General features: G+C 44.8%; 1 protein-coding gene across 1 annotated transcript in view; it reads left to right on the forward strand.

Moving 5' to 3' along the window:
• Positions 1 to 3,276: 3,276 nt before the first annotated feature.
• NSD1 (nuclear receptor binding SET domain protein 1) overlaps positions 3,277 to 15,503 on the forward strand; it is a 52,917-nt gene continuing 40,690 nt past the window's right edge. Inside the window, exons 1-2 of the mRNA XM_010078013.1 lie at positions 3,277 to 3,300; positions 15,056 to 15,191. Of these exons, the coding sequence (XP_010076315.1) occupies positions 3,277 to 3,300; positions 15,056 to 15,191 (160 nt within the window). The remainder of the gene's footprint in view (positions 3,301 to 15,055; positions 15,192 to 15,503) is intronic.

Consider the following 15,503-nt stretch of genomic DNA (forward strand, 5'->3'; position numbering starts at 1 on the left):
TTTTTTTTCTTTCTGCTTTCTCCCTACACTCACAGATTCCTTTAGTTTTTCGCACACACTGAAAAAGAAACAAAACTGAACTTTTCAGAGTTCTGAAAGGAGCTAGGTGCAGTCAGCTTTTTTTGTATAGTGTGCTTTTGAATACAAGTATAATTTTTGGATGGTTTTCAGCATGATTTTTTAATTTTCAGATATGTACATATGCTTCCTGCAGTTCTTCCATAATTTTTCTTTTGTCTTTCTTAAGTATGTTTTTGCAAACTTAAGATTTCTTACCGGAGGATACTCTGGGTTTTAAGCATTACTTCATGCGGGGTGTGAAAATTGACTCACGACAGCATGGGACACCAAAACTGTCTTGCTCTGTTTGATTTCAGTAGAGCCATTGATGCTGGCCAGCTGCTACTGGTGCATACTTGGGGAGGAATACCTGCTCTCACCTGTCTTCATTCGGGAACAGACAGTGCTGTGTGCTCTGGGAGGTGGGGCAGCACTTGTCACCGAGTGCCCACGGAAGGGGCGATTTTGGGAAGATGCTGACAGCAGCTCAGTTTGTTCGTGGCACGGTTAGGCTGAGCTCTAGCTCTGGATCGCAGATCCTCTTGAGTGTACCTTGGGAAGAATCCATCTCCTTGTGGAGACTCAGTCTTTGGGAGTGAGAGGCTGCTGTTGGTCTGAGGTTTGTGCATGTACTAATCTTTGTTTTGCAGAGCAAAGTGGGGATCTCTCAGCAGACGTGCTCGGTGATGCGGTTGTGGGAGGGTCTCACAGACAGAAAGCTAGCAGAGGTACTTTCACAACATTTGCGTCTGCTGTCAGTGGCTTTACAACTTGCTCCACGGAACTGCAGCTTGTACTGTGACAGAACTCTCAGTGATTGAACCTGTTATTTGAATATGCAACGAGGGCTTGACTTTTCAGTAAAACTGCCTTCCTGTTTGCCCTAGTATCACATTAGCCTCACTGAATTGCTCTGGTGACTTAAAAGCCTAGCTGCATTTAGAAAAAAAAAAAAAACACAAGAAAAGCATCTTTTGACCAGCCTGGGATCCTTCGCTCCTTGAGTCTTGCACCTTCCTTTAATAAGCAAATGCAGGTTGTTTTGAGTGGTCCTTCATTTTAGCCCTGCTGCTTGTGAGATGGCAAGAGACAGGGTTTTTTCTCTGTGCCAATATACTAATGACAGTTAAAAATCTTTTAGTTGTTGAACATGACATAGTAGCTAGAAATAACCAGGCTTGCTTTTCAGATTGTGTATTCATTTAGACCTTTAATTCTGGTCTCATTTGTATTTGGGTAACTAGAATAAACTATTTTTGATAGCCTGCTGAAACGTAAAACAAAAAAATCACCTCAAAACAGCAACCATGAACCCCTGGGAGTCTTGTACTGCTAGTTTTAGGGTGGCTGTTACTTTTTCAGATAATCCCTTTTACTTAGCCTGATGATAAAGCTCCTCCACCTTACAGCAGGGCTTTCTCCGAGCTTTTATTCTTGAAGCTCACGGTTTTGAGTGTGCCCACTGCTCCTCAGACTTCCTGTTTCGCCAAGAGCAAAGTGTGCATGTGTCTAGGACCTCTGTGTCTGCCCCTTACAAGCTTTGAATTTTTCACGCGGATCATTTCGACTTTGAAAAGGCTGATTTCCAAAATGCCAAGAGTGCTTCCAGCAGAAGGGACAGCACTTGGTTTAGTCTTTAGTGGGATGCAAAGGTCAGCATTTAAGTAATGACTCTGGGCAAGTGGGGTGGCTGGCAGGTATTGTTTTGCATGGGGATTCGTTAATAGCCCTGGCATCCGCTGCACCAAACAGGGGAGAGGTTGCTCAGGTAGCATTCAGTTGTAAAGAGGGATGTGCATATTCTAAAGTGAAACTATTTTAAGTGTTGAGTTAATCTTAGTTAAGGTTGACTGAAGCTCGCCCGTGCTCCCGCCAGCTATTGCCAGATTTTGTGTTGGAGAGAAGCAAATTTGGATCTTATTTCTGCTCCAGAAGTGATGGTAGAGTGACTGTGGGCAGCTGGTGGCTTGCTTCCCTGTGCACATGGCGTTGGTGTTGGGTTGTCACCATTTAAATTGAAATGGGCAGTTGTTTTTTAATTTCTTTTTTTTTTTTTCTTTACCATCTTGATACAAGCTTGTCTTTAGCACTTCCCTGGCCTTTGCAAGTTATAGAGGCCCTGGACGGCATTGTATGGGGTTGGAGAAAGAATTGGGCCCAGGCTCCAGTGCTGGGGAGGCTGTGTGCAGCCACGCAAGGACTGTGTGCTGTAGGTCTTAAGCTCGGTTGCTTAGGAATTGGAGCAGGTGGACTTTTTCCTGACAGACTTCTTGTGCTGAAGTTGCTTTTTTGTGTAGCCGTGTTTCTTGGCTTTTGCTTTGATTTTTTGTTGGTTTTTTTTTTTTTTTTTAGTTGCTACCCACAAACTATGTTAGGGTCATTTGGTTTGTAGCGTTGAGCACTTGTAAGCAGAGAGTTCTTGCCTTCGAGTACGTGTGTGCCACTCCTGGTGCATGCACATTATGCAGTGTACGATTACGCATTCACAAGCTGTTTTTTCCATGGGACTCTGATGGCTTCAGGCTGCAGGATGTGCAGAGCCCGTGTGAGGCACTCACTTAGTCTTGCCTTTCATTCCTCTCGTACTATTTCCTTGTTGTCCAGCTCCACACTGGAGGAGTGATGTTCGGGTAATGGCAGTGAGGAAATGAGGTACAGGGAAATCCAGAGGCAGATCTTTCATCGCTGAGGATGGCTACTTGCAGTGGCTGGATGTAAGAAATGAGTAGGGCATATGTGTGTGTAGGGCTTCTGGAAGGTTTCTGCTTTGCCAGAACCATGCCGTATGCATGTGTTAAAAGTACTGAAGGCCAGCACCATCCTCTCTGTAAGCCTAGATTAATCCATGATGAACTTCAGAGTTCTGATGCATCCTGCAGCTGTGGGAGAGTACTCTGGTTATAAAGTGTGTGTGTCCCTGTAGGAGGGTTGCTCTGGTTCTTCGTTTATTAGCTGACATGTCTAGTGCCATTTCTCTCTTTGCTAAAAATAGAATAAAGGAACCAGCACCACGTGATATGTGCTATGTTCTTGAAAGAATCTCCTACTACAGACTGTTGATTTGAGGTGCAACTAACTACTGGTAATGTTATATCCCTGAGATGCAGTAGGCATGGCAGTGGTTTGTTTGAGCAGGGAACATAAATTTCCTTGGTCGGTTGACATCTTCCTGGTGGGAGGATTAATTCTGTTTGGCTGTCTGTGCTTCTTGCGGGCATGGTCTCCCTCTACGTGCACCTGGTGAGAGCAGGCGCTGTGTAGACTGCTGTCCCTGGGCATCTGATCTTGCACACACATCACTTTGCCACTAAGGTTTACACTGTTGGGAACACCTTTTTTTTTTTTTTTTTTTTTTCCTCAGAAAAGGACATGTAGCTGCATCTCGACTGGCCACGCAGGCTGCGGGCATCTGCTGGGCCGTTGTACTGAATTGCATTCGTGTCTCAAGCAGATCTAAATGTACCCGCAAAGGACTTCAGCTGTGGTGGGCGTCAAGAAGAAGGGGTATTTCCACAGTTAGGGCACTGTCCTGGGCTCTGTTACTGCTTGACCATAAATTTTGGAGGTCTTTAATGACTTTGGCGCTTGCATGATGTGATAGCGCTGCCTTGCCTTTTCCTGTGGTGGTGTGAGTGGTGGGCGTTACGATGCTGCCACAATGCTGCCACGGCAGGACAGTGTGCCCGAGGTGTGAGGAGCAGCTTGCTTTGAGTGATTGCAGTTTTCAGAACAGTCTGTAGGATCTGGAGCTCTCCTGTGCAGCGGATTGGATCCTGGAATTATTTGTTTTAGCGTTTGGCTGTGATTGCTCTTACTCTCCTTGTTTAATTTATATTTGTTCTCTAATCAAGTATTGCTGATTAAGTGCAAAATCTCTGTCTGTTTAGGTGATGTTATGGAAAATAATGTGGTTTCTCTAGTAAATATGGATATTCTGGCTTCCTGTCATGCAAAGTCAAACTTGAATGGTTGATGCCTTCACAGTTCATATGGGGCCATGCAGCTCTTTGGAGCTGAACAGGTCTGTGTGCGCATAGTAAAACCAGAGGTGTTTTCTTGCAGAGTGGACAGTCCCAATAGTGAGGTTTTGCTGAATATCATGGTAGAAACCTCTATGTCATTTTTGCCTTCTATATTTAAAACTGGTTTTTTTAAAGCTTGGCTAAGAGAGACTCTGTTCAAGCGATGTCCTGGTTAACATACTGTCCGCAGTCATAAATACTTCAAGTCTCTAGGGAAGGTTGTTGCCAGAGGAGTGTAGACTTCTCAGCAGTGAAGCTCTGCTCCGTACAGTGTGGTGTACTTAGTACATCGCCTGCTATTGCTATAGGAAAAAAATGGCCAACCCTAGCAGCAAAATCAGCTTTTACAGGTGCTTTTTTAGGATGCATGCTGCCTCTCAAGGCCTGCTGTCTCTGGTGTCTTTGTAGTTAGGTGCTGGCGATTTATTTTGGAAAAAGTGCATATCCCAGAACTTGAACCTTTTTTCCTAACATATCTTATGTTGTTGAGGGTACAAGGATGCTAGTTCTGCTGTTGCAGCTTCTTCTGAGCCCTTGCCGAGATCAATGGTAGGGGCTCGGGTTGAAGCTGTAGCAGTAGTGTTTGACTTCAGGGCAAGGTAGTTCTGTTGTGCCTGAAGTCATGGATTTGTTGATTGCCTCTTGCAGTAGAGCAGCTTCTCCTTGCACCTCGCTGCACCCTATTCCCAGAAGTGGGTTAAACTCTGTGGTGTGTAGCGATTATTAGGTTTTCTTTAAATTTCCCCATGTTAACTTAACAAATCTGTAATTCATTGACGAGGTGTCAACCCTGAATGTGATTAACAAGCTTAAGCCCCAAGAAAAAAAAGTGGTACTTTCTGAGTTATAATTGAAACAATATTTCTTAAAAAGACATTCTTAACTCAAAAGTTAGTATTATGGGTGATGGTCGACTTTCAGTCTAGTTGCTTAGCATATACTCCTGTTTTTCTTGCCTGTGGCTGACAGCTTCTTATACATTGTTTTTGTATGTAGTAATTTTTGATTGTTTTTTCAGTTATTTTCTCTGGCATTTAGAAAGGATCAGGGAATAGAAACACCTGAAGAAAGAAAATGAATCGGGGGTGGGGGGAGTGGGCGGCTTGTCCTGGGAGCTTAAAAAAAAAGTTAATGCCATTTTTAATACCAGAAAAATATGACCTATGTTTTGTTCTGTCTTCATGGAGCCATCTGTGCTGTGCAATGCAGTCTTTGCTCAGTAAAATCAGAGTTAAATCCTTTATGGTCGTTAAGACATTGCCAGGATTCCCAAGTTAATGGGTGGAAAAGGTCTGTAAGAGTCTGCTTTGAATTAGAGCAGCAGTTTTCAACCTCTACTGATTTGCGGACCCCTAAACACTTCCCAGGTGCAGATACTTGTCTAGTGAATTTAGACCTCTCAACAATAGCCTTGCTTGCTTTCACATAATTTCATGGCGTCAGAGTATTTTTCTGTTTGTGGGTTTGCAGACTGCTGAGTTACGGAACACGTTGCAAATGCTAGTTGCAGCGTCTGACCCGTGTGAATTTTGCCTTGAGTCACGTGTAATGTTGCGTTTGTACTGCGCGGCAGGCAGGGGTGCCATCCCCTGGGCCGCTCTCAGTGTTGCAAGAATGCTTGATAAAAGGTGCAGTTTGCTGAAATAGTTACTGGAAGTTTAAATGTTAGTTTCGGGTGTGTGGGCGTGAGTGCGGTGTTATGGGTTAAGGTCAAGCTGATGTTGGAAACTGGCGTGGGGACATCAAAGAAATGTCTTGGTGCTGGCGCAGAGGATTTTAGGGCTTTTTGGTGTGCTCTGAGACAGGACTGTGACAGCGTTGCCGTACCGCTGCTCTGCAGGGAGTGCTGCAAAGAGCAGCTCATGTTTTAGCCTGTGGGCTAATGAGGAGGTCGAGGCAGAGGTCTTCTGCTTTTTAGGTTTGGAGATGCATGAGTCCTTGCAGTTGTGCCTGGGGATTATAGGGGCCTCCCTGCTAGGTTTGCAAGGTTTGGCGGTGGTGCAGGAACCAGGGTGCCAGTGGGAGTGTTACCAAGGACCCATGCAGGGCATAGGTGTGTGTTTGGGCTCCCCAGGAATGTGTCCCACTCCTCCCAGCAGGTAGCTGCAAGAGAGCTGAATGGTGGTGCGGCTGCAGAGTTGTGGTGCTGTGCAGAGGCAGATGGGAAGGGCTGAGTGTCCCACTGCTTCGATCCTGGGTGGAGCATGGTCATTGCTTTGGCTGATCTGGGCAGGTGCTCCTGGCTCCAGTGCCCAGGAGAGGGGAGGATGCTGCCGTGTGCTGGAGGCAGAGGCTGACACCTCTGGCAGATGCCAGCTGAAGTTCTCTGTTCTTGTTAAATTAGAAATCTGGTTTCACTGTGGCTACTCACAGTAGCTTTGCAGCAGTGATTAAATGTGCAACAGTGATTAAGATGGACTTGGTGTGCATCCATCTCTCGTGTGTCCAAAAGCACTGATGAAGCCAGGAGGGATTTCAGCGGTGTGCTGTGTCTGTATTGAAGAAGGGAAAAGCACTCGTTAAAGTTTACTTGCTGACTTTCTGTGGTTACTATTAAGATTGCATCAAGATTTATCTCACCCAGGTCTTTGGAAGAATCTCAAAAAGAAATTGTGAGAAAAGTCCTTGTGTATCATCTCTTTCCTAGCACTTGTGAGGGCAGGCTGGTCCTGGCCTGGCACCTTCGTTTCTGCCCACAGCACAGCCTCAGCAGCAGTTTTGTACCAAGTGGACCTGCTCAGCTTGTTGTCGGTCTGGCTGTGGCCTTGGCAGTGACAAAGCTACGCGATCCACAAACAAATGGCTTGTCTGGCAGCCAGCAGCATCCGCCTGCTGCCTCTTTGGGGCTGAGCTCCTGCCGTGGCTCTGTGTGAAGCAGCAGGTCTGTAGGTGGAAGGGGCACAGCTTTTGATAGCTGTGGTGTCGGGGAAGGCAGTGGTTCGGCGGTGCTGTCGGTGGCTGAACCACAGGGAAAGGGCAGTGTGTCTCCAGCTGTGGAGGCTTCCACATGTCCCGCTCTGTTCTCGTGGGGTGCGGATGGGTGGAGTGCTGGGGTAGGGAACAGCAGGTGGGGTTGCCAAGCAAAGCTTTGTTTGCGCGAGTTCTTGATAGGGAACTTGTTCTGTGGGTTATGTACGGCATCGGACAGCTGCGAGTGCTGCTGGGGATGGTCTGTTCACGCTGCTGTGGTCTTCAGAAAAAAACCAGTTTTATAGGTAATAAAATAGCAATGTAACTTGTATTAACTTTCAGACACTGATCGGAACTGATGCATTGGGGGCTCATTTATCATTTTCAGACATGCAGAATTTGACTTTTGTGTGTGAGAAACCAGAAGTGTTGAGTTGGATAGAGAGTTCAACACAGTGTTGCACACTAGCCAGAAGATGGGATGCCTTTTCATTCGCTATTTTTTAGGAAAAAGTGAATGGAGAATTCCTTGCACAGATACCTCAGCGCACTGGAAACCTCCAGCTTTTTTTTTCCGGGTCGTGAAACTGAGTGTCCAGTGCAGCTCTTGCCCCGAGTCCTGCTTGAAGCTTCCATGTTCCTGTTTTGGAGGAGTGTATTCATGACTTTCCCTCCCACTGTTGCTGGAAAGATAAAAACCTGCCTGTTGCCTAATGTGAGAAGGGTGAGGAGCAAGGTGGTTATCTCCCTTTTAATAGTTGCTCCGCTTGCCCTGATGTTACTTTGCTGTTTGGTTTTCCCAAGCACCTGTTCAGACTTAGTATTGTGGCTAATGTGGCAACTGCCCACAGATTTCTAAATAGCAGCAGGGAAACAAGTCAGATTCCTCTTAATTTTAGTTGGCTGTCCTCTCACAGCATCCTCACAAGTGTGTTTAGGAAGCTGGACTCACAACATAAAGGTTAGGAAGCCTCTTGAAGTGTAAGTTTGCAGGACCTGATGACTGAAGCGTGAACCTTACTCAGGGCATGGCTCTAAGGGTGGATATCAAGAAATAAATAAACACAAGATTAAGTTTATTGCACTGCTGGTGTTCAGAAATTCCCATTTAATTTTTTGTAGAGATAGTCAGCAAAAGCAGTTGAAATTGTAGATGCAAATTAAAACTTAATTTTATCTGAATAGAACAAATTTTTTTTTTATTTGTTTGTTTTGGAAAAATGATTCAGTTGGGTTGAACCATTGAACCAAGAGGTTACGATCTTGTGTAAGTGACATTTTTGCATTTGGACTAACAAAGTGGGATTGTGCCTCCTTTTCCTGTGTGAGCGAATCATGAGTTCTGCAGAAGATTAAATTTGCAAGCCCTGGTTGAATGTTTGTTGCTTTTAAAGAAGCCCATGGAATTAAAAAAAAAACCCAAACAACAAAACAACCAACAAGCAACTGTTAGTAATTACACATTTAATTCAACCCAAACTCCCAAATTTTAGCTGTTAAGGTTCTAATATGGTATTCACTCTTCTTACTGCGTGTACGTGGTGTTCTTTAGTGCTGCTTCATTCTGGTTACAGCTTAAGCTGTAATGGATACAGCTTACATACATAAATTGGAATAGACAAGTTTCATTTTGCACAGTTTGAATCTGTTTTTTGTTTCATGGATTTAGAAACTTCATTTCTGAAAATGAACATTGTCTATCAGATGTCTTGCTTGTGAACAATTTGATAATATAAAAAGGAGCACAGAAGTGAGGCTGAAAAGGGAGCAGATCTGATGACCTGCTTTCAGTTTGTGTTTCATTGCTAGTTCTCTGATGTAAAAAGATATTTGTTGATATTTGTTCTTTGTGAGATTTAGCAAAGTTCTGGTAATGCCTGCGGTTCCTCCCTTGCTTTAAACAATTAGTGCTGGTTAAAAGAATCAGATATAAAGAGAACTTGGTTTATAATTTAAAATATATGCAGATAAGCAAGTGTGAGGGTCTGTCTTCTGCTTCAGGCTCCTGGCAGTGGTTTGAAATCTTCTGCATGTTTGTGTGCCTGTGGATTTCTCTTCCATTGGGGATCTGGGTGAGATTGTACCCCTTCTCTCCCACTTCCTCCTCCTGCTGTCCTCAAACCTTGCTGTCAGGTGCATTTCTGGTTATTAGGATGCTGAAGTGCCGAGGCTTTCTACTCCACTGCTGTTCTATTCAATCCATAATTATCTCTCTTAAGAAAGTGAAACAGGGATGCTGTTTACCAGTTATCTTGGTGTCTGAGGCTTGGTGTTCTCCCATCAGTACATTCTTTATTTAAAATCTGTATGTTTATGCCTCCTGGACTTGCTAGAAATGCTTCAGGATGCATGAATTACCCAGTGCAGAGCAATCAGCTCTCTTTACTTTAACCTGTCACGGTAGTTCATACGTACGTAGCACCCTTTGCGTTTGCAGGCTGCCGCAGCCTGGAAAAGGGTTCTAAAAACTGGCCAAAGACAACAAATATCCACAGCATGTAGATAACAGGAGTTTGGCTTGTATCATAATCGCTGCTGTATTTTTTGCTAGTGAATATTTAATTAGTGAGTATTTAACACTTCTGTGTGATAATAGTCCCAGATAAGAGGTAGTATACTTTTTCAGACACAAATGTAGGTCAGACGCCTGTTTGCTTTTCACTGCAGAGCTGTAGCTGAAGGAGGACTGGAGCAGTGGGGGGACAAAGAGCATGTCCCCTGCTTTGCAGCAGCTCAGGCTGCGTGCGGGTTTCCAGCGGTCTTCTCTGGCTTCTGTGTTTGACTCGAAGCTTGCCATAAAGTTAAGTGCCAGAGTAGGGATTATTCTGGTGAAGGCGGTGATGGTTTCAGCAGATAGGCTGTGCAGGTGTTGTGGTTTGGGTGGTTTTTTCTTAAATACTTACTCCAGTTGGGCTTGCCCCTTTCCCTGTGCGGAGATTTATTCCTGTAAGCTTTCTCATAACAGAGCGCAGAGGGCTGCTGCTCTGCCTGCACCCGTGCAGGTTCGGCATTGCAGCCTCTCTGAAGGCTTAAAGCTCGTATGCTTTGTAATGCTACTTTGTACAGAGGAAACTTTGATGACCTCTTTTTGCTTGGCTTCAAATGCTTCTTAAGCTATGAAGTAGATATAATTTAATTTTCTTTCAGTTTTGTATTTTTTTCACAACCGATTTGGTTTTGATTTCAGAAAAACTTCTTTAAAACAAGAATCTTTGCTAATGAGAATTTATTTTTTGGCTTTCATCACAAACGGTTAATTTTGATTCTTGACTTTGCTTAGTGTTGTTCTTAATCTCATCTCCTTTTTATCTTTTCATGCAACATATTCACAAGCAAAGATTATTTCCCAATTCTTATCTTCTTTCCTTCTACCTGTATTCATTCATTTCTCAATGCATGAATGTTGGAGCTGAGGAAAATAAGAATGGATCACCTGGGCTTCTTTCCACCCTCCCGCCTTTAAGAGCAGGACAGTGGTAGGAGATGCACTTTTAACTATCTCCGACTGCAAGCAGCAGTAGCTTCTTTGTTTCTGTGACCAGAGTTAAAGGATCTGGACCTCCCTGTGACAGGAGCTGTACAGACTCAGACAGAAGGATAAGCCTGAGCTCAGAGGGCTGAGGTTGAGCTCTTTGTCTCAAACTAGAGGTTAACTCGGTGAGGTTGAACTGTAGCTGGAGGGAAACACCATCTGCTGAAAACTTTTGGGATAGCTTTGTCAACACCCTTCCAGGCTAGTTCTGGGAGTGTTTTTAATAGAGAGAATTTGCCCCAGTTGCTGCCCCTCCTTTGTGAGGGCAGAGGGTGAGTAAGCTGTTGTGCGATGGTGAAATGGTAGGAGTTGGGAGCGTCACGTCCCATGGCTTGCCTGTCACAAGCTCTGTGGCTGGCTGTGTTGGTGGATACTCCTCTAAGCAGACTCTTTGGCCCAGGCTAATCCAGGTGCCTTCAGATGTCATCTCTACCTCAAGTTTGCTTTGTTAGACTTTTTTTTTTTTTTTTCTGTTGCAAAGAGCTGTTGATCTTCAGCCAGTTCAGCTGTATCTGAGAATGGGGTTTGTGGCTTGTAGGAATTACATGAACTCCTCATTATCTTATCCTGTTCAGGAAAAAACCTAATGATCATTGAACTTCAAAGAAAAAAAAAAAAGTGGTGGTGAAGACAGTGGACTGCCCCTCACCAGGCTTGCAGTTCTAGCTAATTAGAAGTAGGTACTGGGAAGACCATGTTTGCAATCCTGGTGGTAGACAGGTTGCAGGGAGAAGCACGAGAGTTGCTGCCCCAGGAATGAGAAGGTTTGAAGAGAGCACTGGGAGCTTATGGGGCAGAGTTGAGTTGTTGCTGCTTGCTGCCCCTGGTGCTGATGTATGGCTGATGTATGTACGTGCCAGCTCGTGTGCCGGGTGTGACTTACCTGGCAGCTACTAGTGTGGTGAGATCTGCTCGTGAGATATCCCCTGCTGCTGCTGCAGGGCTCTGGGCAGGTATCGGCTGCACGCTCAGCGGAAAAGGCTATTAAGTGTCATTGTTTATACTGTATTGTTTAATTATTGTTTGGATGTGGGCGCCTCCTTTTATTTTCTTCTTGGCTTTGATTCTGTCCACTTCATGCCTGAAACAGGCTTGGCAGGATCTTGATCCATTATTCTTGGGGGTCAGTGGCTTCCTTCATGCTTTTCTCCATCTTTCTCGCACACGCTCTCTTTCGCTGCCCCAGCCTTTCTCCAAAAGCATGTTCTGTCCCTTGCTTTGTTGGATAATGTCATGTTTATAATTAAGTCAGGAATAGACTATAATAAGGCTATTTTGGCCAAGCATTTCCGTGAGGGCAGAGGTACTGCTTGTGTAGTTGTCTTGTCTATGAGAAACCTCCTTCCTCCTGAAATACTGAAAGTCTGTGCTCAGCTTCACTTAGTGGACTGCGAGGACTGGTGTGTTTGGCATAGTACATACTCAGGAGGTGGTTTTCAGGATAGAAGTGTTTGTGTAATCCTTCTGATGAACCTTGGCTTGTGTTCCCTTCCTCAGTGATCAGTGCTCATTTTTGGGGTCTTGCATTGGTGGAGGGGGTTTGATTAAAAACATTCACAAGATACATTTTTGTTCTTTCCAAAAATAGCACAAAGTGATATGAAATACTGTGTGTTGTCTAGAGTTGGGACTACAGCTTGTCCCATCTGAACCACAAATGAATGCCACGGAGTTGATAACACAGCAGACAGTACTCACTCCCTTTAGGAGAATGTCTAACAGCACAAAAACCCTGCTGTGGCTCATCAAATGACCAAGGCACTGTCTTTCCCCTGCTTGCTAAACCAGTCTCTTACCTGCTTTGAATTTCTTGGAATTACAGCATGGTGTACCTACATGGTAGCCAGTGGCTCACGAGTTTTTTTGTTATTTAAACACTTGGACATTTCCATGCTCTGTAGGTAAACAGTACTCTGACCATATGTAGGGGTTGCATCTCAAGTTTGTTGTGTTTAAAAAACAAAACAAACCGGGCTTTCCCTAGCTCACAGAAAAGTCACCATTACTGCAGGGCTGAATTTTTTGCCGTCAGGATATATTATCAGTTTGATCTTGGCCTAGTGAATGTTGTGATAAGAATGAAATTGTTGTATTCTGACCCAAGAAATGTGTGCTTTGGGGCTGTGATTTTGGCATCGCACAGCAGAGTTTAAAGGAAGAGACGTACTGTACCTGGAAATGATAAGTGCTGCTTTCACTCCTCTGCTAGTGTTTTTTAATGTAAAGGCGTCTCTGGCCGGGTGGTGGGGATTTAGGGGGAGTGGAAAGAAGACAGTACAAGACAGTGACCTGCTGCAGTGTGTCCTGTTGCAGAACTCCTCCTGGGGCATCAGAACATGGTGTGCTACTGATCTGCCTCTTAAGATGCACCAGTGGGGCCTTTGTGGTGGGTGCTCATGAGGCCAGCATCTGACTGCTGGTGCTGGGGAAGAGAGAGAGCAAACTGGGGAGGAATGAGAATGGCTGCAGAAAGCGAGTTAGCTGTTTAAGCATTGTCTGAATAGTTTCTTTAAAGCCTAGTTTTCGTGCCTGTGTGGGGTATTAGAGGGTGACAAAGAGCTGATTTAGATGCAAGACTTGCCTCTAGGCAGGGGTTGTGGTGTCCCTCAGGTGGATCGGTGTGAGTAGCTTTGGCAAATCTCCAGCATAGTTACACTGCTCTGTCCAGATGACTGCTCAGGTGACAGTTGTCAGCAGGGTGCACATGCATCGTCTGTGTACTATGCACTGCGGTTGAGATCATCAGTTATGATATACATATGCCCCTTAAAGCCTAGGGTTGAAAAATGTGTAAAAAAAAAATTGGAGGCAAATTTTTTTACAAGGAGAGCACAAGCTGGAAATGGACCAAAAAGGGGTTTTCCATCTGAAAGTGCATCTGCATTTTTAAAAGTACCAACAAGGGCAGGACCTCTGGTTCCCATGCTCATGGATTCCAGAAGGGCTGTGTCTGTGGTGCAGTGGAGGCACGGAGGCTGCAGCAGGGCAGTGGCAGAGCGAGGGTCTGCAGCCCCCTGCCTGGTGCTCATTCACATTCCCGGTTCCTGAGCTCCTGCTCAGTGATAAGTTATTGCGTGGCTTTTGATGACTGAGTGAGAAGAATTTCAGCAATGTAGTCTGTAACATCGTTACCTGCTTTTTTTTCATGTAATGGAGGAGCTTATCCTTTTGTACTTTCTTTAACCACGTGAAGAAAACCCATAAAACTCAATCTGAAGCAGAATGTACCTTTTATTAGAGAGGTCTGTTGCATTTTAGTTGCTAGGATGTTGAACTGTGAATTGCAAGAGGCGTGCCTCGGGAGGGGTGGTGAGCGGGATGGAGAAGCGAAGTGAGAAGGTGCGTATTTGTGCTGTGACAGCTGTAATGAGAAGCATATTGCTGATGCTTATTGGCAAGAATAATAGCTGCAGCAGTTCTTACAGCTCTTAATGCTGAACCCACCTGGGACAGGTCGCTGGCTGGTGCTGGTAGACAGGCAGGATACTCCACAGCTGGGCGTGGGGACTCCTGTATTCCTTGAAAACCTATTGTACCCCATCCTGGCTCAATTATTCACAATGTCAGTAAGCTCCTGAATCTTCCTCTTGGCAGCAGTCCCGCTGGTTGTGCAGCATCCAGCCAGGGTGTGTGCGTGCTGAGCAGACAGCACAGGATCTGCTCTGTGCTCTTTGATAGTGAGGCAGAAATGGCATTAAGCAGCGTTAGGGTTTTGTGTGTTGAAAGATTTTGACATTCTTGTGATTGCTGCTTGGCCCTGGGAAGCAGAATGGGTTCGGGAGTCTTTCTACAGAGCTAATGCTTGTGGGCAGGTTTTGGAGACAAGCAAAGTCTGTGTCTGTCTGTCCCCTAGAGGGGGGATGACCGCCCTTGTGCTCCCTTTCTCCTGCTCTGTAGTTTTGGGGCAGAGCAATGGCAGTTGTGCTCATATAAACTAAAAATTAAGACGTGATTTTTTTTTTTTTTTCCTGATTGTACCTGCCTTTGGTTTCAAATACTTAATGGTGAAGCTTTTTCCTGAGCACATGGGAGAAGCGGGAAAGTTATTAGCTTGTATATACTGTCTTTTTCTTTTTTTCCTGTGATTGACAAACACTTATTTTGCTGTCCTCATCACCTTCTTCCAGACAGGAGTATTTCATTGTCTCTTCCTACTACTTTTTCTGTACACTGCAACCTTTGAAATTAACAGATTGGTGTTAGTGAAGTAATCGGGGCTGGTAGTGACTCCAAATATTTACCTGCTCAAACTGTGAAGTTTGAGTGCAGTCATTTACCAGAGGTCATGTTCCTTACTAAAAAAATAACAAAACACCTCTCAAACACTGGTTTATTGTTTTGTTCTTTCAGAGGGATGGGGAAAGCCATTGTGTTCTTTGAAGGTGTAGGAGCTGCTAAGTAAAATCAGGACTTGCTTTTTAATGTAAATGTCTCTGGTGGCCAGATGTAATCTGCACACAGGGGGGAGGCAAATCTCTTTAAAAGCATCTGGAGCTTTAGTGATTTCTTGTGTTCTGGTTTTTCCCCAAAGATCCAAGCCAAGAAGAAACCTACTCCAGTGAAGTATGAAGTTGGGGATCTTGTTTGGGCCAAGTTCAACAGACGCCCATGGTGGCCATGCACAATTTGTCATGACCCAGTGCTGGACTGTCACTCAAAAATGAAAGGTACTGTATCTACTCAGACCACAAAGTGGAGGCATTGTATATGGCAGGGTGCTGCAGTCTTTTTATTAATTTAAAAACAATTTCTGGCCCTTAAAAAGTGTGAAGAAATAGACTCTGCTGTGGAAGACCTGGATCTATAAAGTCAGACATAGATCAGGGGGGTGACAGGACGGGGCTGAAGCTGATGGAGGTGGTGCAGATGGCTGTTCCACATGTAGGCTTTTCTTCCTAGAGTACAGGAAGGATGAGTAGCTGGGCTGAACTCAGGGCAGTGCAGAAGGAAGAGCAGCCTCTGAAAAAAAGGGATGCAGG

Source organism: Pterocles gutturalis, unplaced genomic scaffold, assembly GCF_000699245.1.
Source record: "Pterocles gutturalis isolate BGI_N339 unplaced genomic scaffold, ASM69924v1 scaffold24038, whole genome shotgun sequence".
Lineage (NCBI taxonomy): Eukaryota > Metazoa > Chordata > Aves > Pterocliformes > Pteroclidae > Pterocles > Pterocles gutturalis.